General features: G+C 42.3%; 1 protein-coding gene across 2 annotated transcripts in view; it reads left to right on the top strand.

Moving 5' to 3' along the window:
- LOC125026371 (40S ribosomal protein S20-like) overlaps window positions 1–3,325 on the top strand; it is a 4,984-nt gene extending 1,659 nt beyond the window's left edge. The window contains exons 2-4 of one of the 2 annotated variants that reach the window (XM_047614778.1): window positions 729–821; window positions 2,476–2,588; window positions 3,057–3,325. In XM_047614778.1, coding sequence (XP_047470734.1) covers window positions 802–821; window positions 2,476–2,588; window positions 3,057–3,310 — 387 coding nt within the window. In that variant the 5' untranslated portion in view covers window positions 729–801 and the 3' untranslated portion in view covers window positions 3,311–3,325. The remainder of the gene's footprint in view (window positions 1–728; window positions 822–2,475; window positions 2,589–3,056) is intronic. The other variant, XM_047614786.1, reaches the window with a different exon arrangement.
- Window positions 3,326–10,000: the final 6,675 nt, after the last annotated feature.

Here is a 10,000-nt window from a genome sequence, read left to right as displayed (position 1 = left end):
GGCAAACCCAATTACCGTAGCCAAATTGGTAATGATTTGTATTAATACTGTGTATTATTGTCGTATGAGAAGCAATTTTTTTTTTTTTTTTTTTTTTTTTTGCATGATTTTATTAATGTACTTTGTCCAGTAAATGCGGTTTTCATTATGCGGTAATTAGATTGTACAAACCTTCTATCGTCACACCTCCGTTATTACACGTCACCATAATACGCGGTCATCAACGTGGTAGTATTTCCAGGGGCAAGCTTTCAATATATTTTTCACACGTACACTCACTTTGACAGCGGCCAGACACACACTGAACATTTAGTGTGCGAGTGCAGGGCTTTCCGAAATGGTCCTGATTGGTCAGAAAGACCTTGATGTCCTTTGCTGAACTTTTCAAAAAGAATTACTTTAAATGGTTCCAAATGTGTCCCCTGCAGGAACGTTCCTGTGTAATTGTAATTGTAACCCACACACGCGCGTGCTCAATCTGTGGTGGTTGGCACATTTAGGATGTGCAGTTAGTAGTACTGTAGATGAGTCTACAGAAATACCTAAAACCCAAGTCTGCATACTGATGCAACAATTAAGAAAAAAGGGGGATCCACACCATATATGCAAACTGAACCCTGTGTTGTGGTATTTCTATGTTATGTTCCTATTATATATTCGACCTAATCCATCAGTAGGCAGCAGAAGCCTGTGATATTTACACCTAATTCCCATTTGTTTGACCATAGGCAGAAGTTGGATACAGCTTTGTTGCAGTCTGAAGAAATTGGTTGAAGCATTTTGGCTTCTAGAAATCACACCATGAACTCCACACATGCAAGGTATCCTTCAAAGTGGCACTTCCAGTTACCAAACACTGACACGCCCCTCTTTGCATCCCGCCACTTGATCACAATGTTGTTGTGGGCTCCTGTCACCTAGTCCTTTATATTTGTGATTTATGGTTAAATGCTGGAAGTCAACATTTGAAAGTGTTTAAAGTTTTCCAGAAATTATACTGTGGTGGCACTATGAGTTGAGCATTCTCTTGTGCTGAGAATGGCTCCACTGTCCCTCTTTTGGGGGAACCAGAAAAATGGTTCTTCTCTCTGCAAAATGACACCCACTGCCTGTCACTAACCCTCCCCATATAATATTTTAGTCCAGTTTCAACAATATAATTCTCCCCTCCAATTTGATTTTCAGTATTAGGACAGTGTGATAAGTACTTCCCAAATTGAACAGGCCCAGTTGCAAATTGTTTATAATCCTTAGTAAATTCATTCCTCTAGTAAATGCAAATTACAATATTTTTCACTTCAAAAGCACAGAACCAAAAAGTAGACACATTACTCTTATCTTTCTTGTGTAGAATATAGGTGTCATAACAGTTAAACCTTTGTCTAACCAGCACCTATTTTTTCGTTTTTTGTGTAAGCTCTGAAATAACACCATGATTTATGCACATATTTATAAGTTTATGCACAACTGTACTAATAAAAGAATGGTCCAAGACTTGGATTACAGTCTGAACAAAACTTGCCAGCAACTGTGCAGAAGTGACAACTTGTGGAGAAGTCAAAATTCCTGGTCTTGAAAGTGTGTGCAGAAGATTATAAATAGTTAGAAAATGTGAAATATGTTTGATAGTAAAAGAATAAATGGAATACATAAACACAGAAGAGCAGGTATTCATCTTTAGAAAATATTTTCACAAGTATGTAGTATTGCATGAACAGAACAAATTACACATTACTTGTGCAGTTGGTTTATTACTTTATACCATGATGCAAGTGCAATATTTTTTCATTTTCATACAGGAAATCACAGCATACAGAATGTGTAATATTCTTTAAAAGTAGCATTGATCTCGTACATTAACCAAATTTTTTGTCTTGATGATTTAGAACCTGGAAACACTAACAAATTGCAAATAATTTGAGTCCAATGTTTAAGGGTCTGATGTGAAGGCTTAGATGTTCAAGGGTTGTAATTCCACCATTTTTCACAACTAGTGTTTGTTCTTGGCAACTGAGTTGCCTGTTTCACAAAGAAAATATTAAATTTTCTTGCCATGTATTTTGCTTGTGGTAGCACTTTTTCATGTATGTATGCATTATTTTAGTATACAGATTCTCCTATAGAAAACTGTTTTAACCCAATGGCGTCGGGTATAGTAAATTAAAAAAAACTCTAGGCTCTGGCGAACGGCGGCAGCGCGCCGACTCTGAGCACATGAATTCGGTACATCAAGCCGAATCATTGCTTTGGGGCGTTTTGGCGCGGCGCCGCTGCAGACAGCCGCACGCCTCAAATCGGGCGTATTGTTATGACGGCGATAGCCGTGACCCGTCGCCATTGGGTTGAGCAAAATATCGAGGAAGGCTATATTCTCAAAACAGTTAGTAAGCAGTGATTAGTTATCCTGCTTTTGTTGTACAAAAAGTTGGTATAAACAAACTCCTACACAAGTATTAAAGCGCTTAACCTTTCCAGAATGGCGATGTATGACAAGAGTGACATGAAGGGGGGGATGATGGATGATTCTGCGCCCATCCATCGCATCCGCATTACCCTCACCTCAAGCAATGTCAAGTCCCTTGAGAAAGGTAGGAGTTGTGCAGACTTCTTGAAATTTGTTAATCTATTTGTATCTTTTGCATAAAAGGTTTGTTGATATATTTAATTACAGACTCCAATTGATGTTTACTTTTTTCCCCAATTTTAAAATCTAAATTTTCATGTCTCCTTTTTAAAGGAATATAGGGCTTGCCTGTCATTATTTTAGTTTTCTAAAATCGGAATTATTTGGTGTGCAGTGGAATATTGCAATGCTTCCTACCAGTTACTTGGAAGCATAGATGTACTGTGTATTCAAGTGTTTTAAAGTATCTTTCAATACTACGTATTCATAAACAAGTAAAAATATTCTAGTAGTTGCTGTGCAGGGTCAGTTTCTCTAGTACTTACAAGTAAATGTGTTCATTTTCAAGTAATTGTTTATAGAAACTTAAACTCCATGTAACTTTAAAAGTTGTTAAAATAGTGGTAAAATATAAGTGTTCATTTTTCAACAGTTTGCTCCGAGCTCGTTCGTGGAGCCAAGGACAAGCAGCTGAAGGTGAAGGGACCAGTGCGCATGCCAACCAAGATCCTGCGCATCACCACCCGCAAAACCCCCTGTGGTGAGGGTTCCAAGACCTGGGATCGCTTCCAGATGAGGATTCACAAGCGTGTCATTGATCTGCATTCCCCTTCAGAAGTGGTCAAGCAGATCACAAGCATCAGCATTGAACCTGATGTTGATGTGGAAGTCACCATTGCCGAATAAACAGCATTTTGTGCATTCATTGTTTCCATAACCTGTAGTACAAAACTGATTAGAGGTAAACGGGATAATTTTGATTTGATATATATTTATATATATTTTTAGATACCATTTGACTGCAAATAGTACATTTACAAGAAATATTAAAGCTTGCTGCATTCTTTTATAGCAAAAGTGGCTAAATTATTCTAATTTTTTTTAACAACCCTTTAAAAAATGTTATAAACTTTCCAAAATTTACATTGTAGAGCCTCAATAATGTTCGGTACTTCCTTCTACTGATATCCAGAGGGGAGGGGTCCAACACCATCCCTTCTCAGCCACTAGGTCACTGACTGCAAAATGTCCTTAAAAACACAATGCACTAGATAATGGATTGTTCACATAAACAAGGATATTTCTTAGAGACAAGGAAACGTTATAATACAGAAAACTCTGCAGGATATAGACACTGGTAAGCCCATTTGTGCTAAAAGTGGTAGCAGAATAACATTCGACCATGTATCCTGGGCTTCGCTCCCCTATATTTTGTTAATTTTGTTGGAGACGGATGGTTCTACAAGTGAAGAGGTAAATGGTGACTGCCCCTAATTTAAATCCATCCCTTGAGCTTATAACCATTATTATTTATATAATGTAAATAATGTAAAGCCCCAATCCCAGCTCTCCTTTGACCACGGCTCCGAACACTGCAACAACTCCCCCATCATCAATGCATAGTAGTACAGTATCAACCCTAATCAACAACCAACCCCCAGGAGACCTTTCTACTCTTCCAACATGCTCAACTTCAACACCTTTACTCCCACAACCTCCTCCATCAACCACCCCATCTCCCCTTATTACTACCTTACAACCTTATTGCCCACCTCCCCATAACACTACCCCCCTCAACACTACTCCCTCCTCCACACGTCCCCGCACTTCTACTACCCCCACCTCTACAAGAATCCTAAATACTCTATTTAGCCTATCCAAATGGGACCGATTTTTCGTGATCTCTCCCACAGCTCCCTACTCTCAAAACACCCTCCTCTTCCAACAATGCCTCCAAAAACAAGTAGGCAAAGTCTCTTTCCGTAGCCGACCCGACCACTCCCGTCTCGTCACAGTAACAACTGAAAACGAAGCTATAGCATTAACAAAACTAACTGATCTAGGTGGTAATCCCATCCCTACAGAACCTCATCCAACCCTCAATACTTGCACCGGGAACTCTCTCTATCTCCCCAACAGATTGCCCATTCTATGATAAAGAATGGTCAGATTGTGGAGAGGACTTACTCGCTTGTCTCACAGACTATGATGCAACATGTGTACAATGCTACTCCATTCCTCCCAGAAGAAATCATAAGAAATCCATCAACATTGCCAAAATTACTTTCCGTAGACATGACCTTCCCTTTAATGTTTACATAGGTGGGGCCCCCCCAATCCCTTGCCCGTTGTTGTCGTGGGGTGGCTTAGGAGGCGGAGACTGGGACCCAATGCTGGGGAACTCCCCAACCTTGGGACTCAGCCCTCGACTCAACAAATTTTGCATGCTTTTTTTTCCCCCTCCTACTTTTTCCATTGTCCCTTCACCAACCCCTTCTACTATCCACTTCCTAAGGTGTGAGAGCCGTGCTGAAAGGATGAAAGGCTGACTTTGTGCCAGTCCTGAACGGCCTGAGGGAGCCATGGGCACGGTATTGCCCTGCTTTAGTTGTCTAGCCCTTACCCCTCAAGCGACCCTGAGGGGTGGACTGTTTATCTCCCCAACATACTCCAGGCTTATTATGGCCAACAATGAATAACCATTAACCATTAATATTAACCATACCATTATTAGAGGCAATGAGGCTTGCCTCTTCATCAAATAGCTCCACCAATTCAAACTCGCCTGATTCCCTGACCCCAGGCTCTCCTTTGACTACGGCTCTGAACACTACAACTAATACCCCCTCCTCAATGCCGACTAGTACAGTATCCACCCTAATCAACACCCCAGGAGACATTTCTACTCCCAAGATGCTCAACTTCAACAACTATACCCCCACAACCTTCTTCATCAACTACTCCATCCTCCCTTATTACTACCTTACAACCTTATTGTCCACCTCCCCATAACACTACCTCCCTCAACACTACTCCCTCTTCCACATGCCCCCGTCCTTCTACTACCCCCATCTCTACAAAATTCTTAAATAATCTATTTAGCCCAGCCAAATGGGACCGATTTTTCATGATCCCTTCCACAACTTCTCACACTTTCTCAAATACATATACATCCTTCACTTGATCTAACCCCTATACAATACATTACCCAACCTTAACCCATTTACTCGTCAATTCCTTTGCCCAGCTTTGACAACTTATCACTAACTCAACCACCCTTCACTACCATTTACTATAGTGCTACATGACCTTAGATGACTAGCACATTTATTTTGCTTTTAACCATTAACCATTATATAGGTGGGGAATCCCTACCTGTCCGACCATACGAACCTCCTCCTCATTGCCAAAATTGTTGGCGTTTAGGACACCCAGCCAATCACTGTCATTCCACAGCCAGATGCCCGCTATGTGCCCAACCTGGCCATACTCGATCAAACTGCTCTGTACAATCACGCACATGTGCAAACTGTGGCAGCCCCTATAATGTATTTTATAAAGGCTGCCCCACCTACAAATTTGAGTCTGAGGTAGCAACTCTCAGATTCAGACTTGGACTCACTCTACGTGAAGCCAGACAGGAAGCACGTCGACGAGGTTTTTCTCTTACTCCCTACTCCAGTAATGTCGCTCACTCTGCCAATCCCCCTACCTCCCAAGCTCCTACACCCTCTCCTAAACCCAACCCCCCTCCATCTAACTTCCCCTCTTCTACCTCCTACCTTCCCCAGTCTAATTATTTTGCCATCCTAAACCCAGACACTCCAATCTCTACTACAGCCCCAACACCTTCCCCTCTCCCTCCCCGCACTACCCGCAGCAGACAGAATAAACGTTCCACCCCCTCTTCCCCTACCTCATAATCACCTCCACCTTCCTTTGCCCCTATTTTTCAGACACCAGACTTCTCTTCCCCCCCTCACAAGAAAACCTTTATCTCACAAAACTCCCCAACCAGCTCCACTACAGAAACTCTTGAAGATATCCAGAACTACATAATCGAGTCCCAAACTAATACTCATCCACCTTCAAATTCTACAACTCCCGCTCCCTCCACACTCAAAGTGACTGCCGATATCCATCCTCCTCCTACTCATATTCTCCCTACACCCAATCCTCCTACCCCATTCCAACAAAACCCATTCCCCCTGACTCCAGCCCCACCTATATTAACCCTCCCACTATCCCCTCTATCCCTTCCACTCCCTCCTGGATACACACGTGAAACCTTCATGTCACAAGTACCCTCTTCCCCAGACCCTCTACCTCCCGACACCCCTCCTGATACAACACCACCTCCCCAACCTCATTCTTTATCCCACCCTCTAGCACCTTCCCCTTCAAATTCTCCAACACGCACTGCAATCTTTGCCAGTAAATCAACGAAAGTATAACTATCCTTCATTGGAACATTCGCGGTTTTCGAATGTTCCTCTTTCAATCCAACATATTCTATTGTCATGCCCACGTCCTCCCTACATAGACATCCCAACTTATCAGACATCCTTACAGAATCTCACCCTTTCTGCTTTGATAACCTGCTTTCCTTCCTCAAACGCATATATATCCTTCACTTAATCTAACCCTTTACATTACCTCATCCAACCCTAACCCATTCACTCACCAATTCCTTAACCCAGCTTTAACAACTAATCACTAACCCAACCATCCTTCACTAACATTAACTATAGTGCTATATGACCTTAGATGTCTAGCACATTTATTTTGCTTTTAATCATTAACCATTAACCCTCAATACTTGCACTGGAACGGTCTCCATCTCCCCAACTGCCCTGTCTACGACAAGGATCGGTCAGATTGTGAAGACTTACTCCCTTGCCTCATGGACTGTGATGCACCAACCTCGAAATAGGCCTGTTTTTAGGCCCCCACCAATATTTCCGTAGACTTGACCTTCCCATTAATGTTTACATTGGCGGAGAGTCCCTCCCTGTCCGACCATATCACCCCCCCACCACCATCAATGTCAAAATGGTTGGCGTCTAGGCCATTCTGCCAAACACTCGCTCCACAGCCCAGTGCCCCTCTGCGCCCATCCTGGTCATAATTGTTCAAACTATGCATAGTCATAATTGTTCAAACTATGCATAGTCATAATTGTTCAAACTATGCATAGTCACACATGTGTTCTAGATGTGGCGGCTCCCATGATGTATTTTATATGGGGCTGTCGTACTTACAAGTTTGAATCTGAAGTGGCAAGTCTCATTCAAACTTGGCCTCACTTTACGCGAAGAAGAAGATGGCGACAAGGATTCTCACACTTCCTACTCCAGTGATGGCTCTACCCCATTCCTCCCAAAATGTTTCTACATCTACCCCAGCATCTCTTCCTCATCCCACTTCTACCCCCTGCCTCTCCCAGTCAAATACTTCTGTCATTCTAAATCCAAACACCCCAATCTCCACCACTATTCCAGACACTCATATTACTACTTCCTCGGTATCTACCCCTCTTCCTCCTCACCCAACTCATCGCAAGAGACAAGCTAAACGCTCCATCACATCTGCATTAACCTCGACTGCTCAAACATCTGCCCCCCCCCCCCTCCCATAAGGTAACCTTTGTTTCTCAGACCTCCCAACCGACTCCACTGCAGAAACTCTCGAAGACATTCAAAACTGTCTATTCATGACTCAATATAACATCTACAATACAATATCTGCATCTCATCTACACTCCAATCTTTCTGATCCCATTCCTTCTGCCGATATCCATCATCATCCTACTTATGCTCCCCCTGCACCCCTTCCCCCTTGCTTCAGCTGCATTATCCCATCCTTCCCCATTGTCCCTCCCTGCATGTGACCCTTTGTCATAGCAACTCCCTTCCCTGGATTCTATCCCTCCCGACATTCTCCCAGAAACTGACCTAATTTCCCTTAAATCCCATACATCTTCCTTTGATAACACTGATCTAATATTCCTTACCTTCCTCAACAGCTGTACTCCCGTTATGAGTACCTCTTTGACTTCGTATGATTGATATCAATTAGCAGGTAATTCACTCACAAACTCACGCGTTCTCACTGTGGCAGAATTAAACGAGTACTTTCCAAATGAAGTTGGCAATAAAATACACTAAGTAATCCTTGTCTCTCCAATACTATATAATGTTTAATATATAACACAATATATAACCTTCTTGTCTTTCCTGTAAGTAGTTTGAAGATTGCTCCATCGCGGAGCTTTTATCCCCTGTCGTATGCGAAGGAAAGTCAAGTTTGATTAATAGTGTTTTATTAAGTTTTCTCATAATACTACACAAAGGTATATACAAGCCATTCAAAACCTCCCTCTTTATAAGCTTATATTGTCTGAACGCCACGCGACACCAAGATAGAAGGCCTGCGGGTGCGCTCCTTGAAACTCGACATGAGGACGACACCAGTCACAATTGTAGATAATCCTATAGCACCGACAGCTATGTGAAATACGCCCCTGTTTTCTTGTGGTCTCTCTCTTTTCACAGTCGGCAGGTCAGGAATGTCCGGGTAAACGTCGGAGTACACACGATTCTCTTCTTCTGGAAAGCCCACGGGCTCGATGATTAAAGTGTCATTCTTCACAAATGCCGCTACAGGCTCGAAGCCTTCAGTTAGGGTATAGGGAGTCCTAATGATGCTTTTGTCACTTTCGCTACTCAACGTCGTTGTGGGTTCTTGCGTGACCGCGTGGGTCATCTGATAATCCTGAGTGGAAGTGGAGGTCTTCCCCGACATACTGTCAGGGACATCTGGATTCATGATCTTCAGCACTTGGGATTCATGACCTGGGTGTTGAGGGTCGAAAACCACAACACGCCTTATTGAATGTGTCAGCGTCGTCACCCAATCCAGACCGTGGCGGAAAGTGGAACCCAAAATATCCATCCTGTCAAAGAAGTCAAAGAACATTTATTAGCATGAAATATTTTTTTTCGTGAGATGCATTTTACAGTTCATATCCGTAAATAAATTGCCAGGAAAATATATTTTACTAACCCTTGTCTAGCGAATGGCCACTGCTGCAGCATTCCATCTTTTCCTTCCAGAGCTATGGAACCATCCGTTTCATTATACACACCTAGAATTTTAAATGAACATCAATACATTTCCACAGAACACAGAATACAGTATATGAAATATATATTTTCATATATACATTATCAGACTAAAGGTTCATACTTACTGGCACCAACGGTGAGTCTTGTGCATGTCAGCAGAAGAAGCAAAGGAGTCGTGTTGGCCATGTTGTCACTAGAGCGAATGATGGCACACGATGTTTGACAATGGTATTTACGACGCCAGACCTCAATGGGACACGTGGGCACGCTACTGGATGTGGGCATGTGGGGAGGGTGGTTCTTGGTCAAGTGAGGTCAACGTTTCTGGCGTATTTTTTCTCATAGTATGGCATATTATTTCAGCATTACTGTCAGTTATTGTAATCATGGTAATGATTTTTAACATTTCCTATAAAACTGTCAACATCACCATTAATAGTATTAATGATAAAAACAATAAAATTAACAG

Source organism: Penaeus chinensis, chromosome 1 (genome assembly GCF_019202785.1).
Source record: "Penaeus chinensis breed Huanghai No. 1 chromosome 1, ASM1920278v2, whole genome shotgun sequence".
Taxonomy (NCBI): domain Eukaryota; kingdom Metazoa; phylum Arthropoda; class Malacostraca; order Decapoda; family Penaeidae; genus Penaeus; species Penaeus chinensis.
The sequence above is the reverse complement of the archived record's forward strand: the minus strand, read 5'-3'. Positions and strand labels throughout refer to the sequence as shown.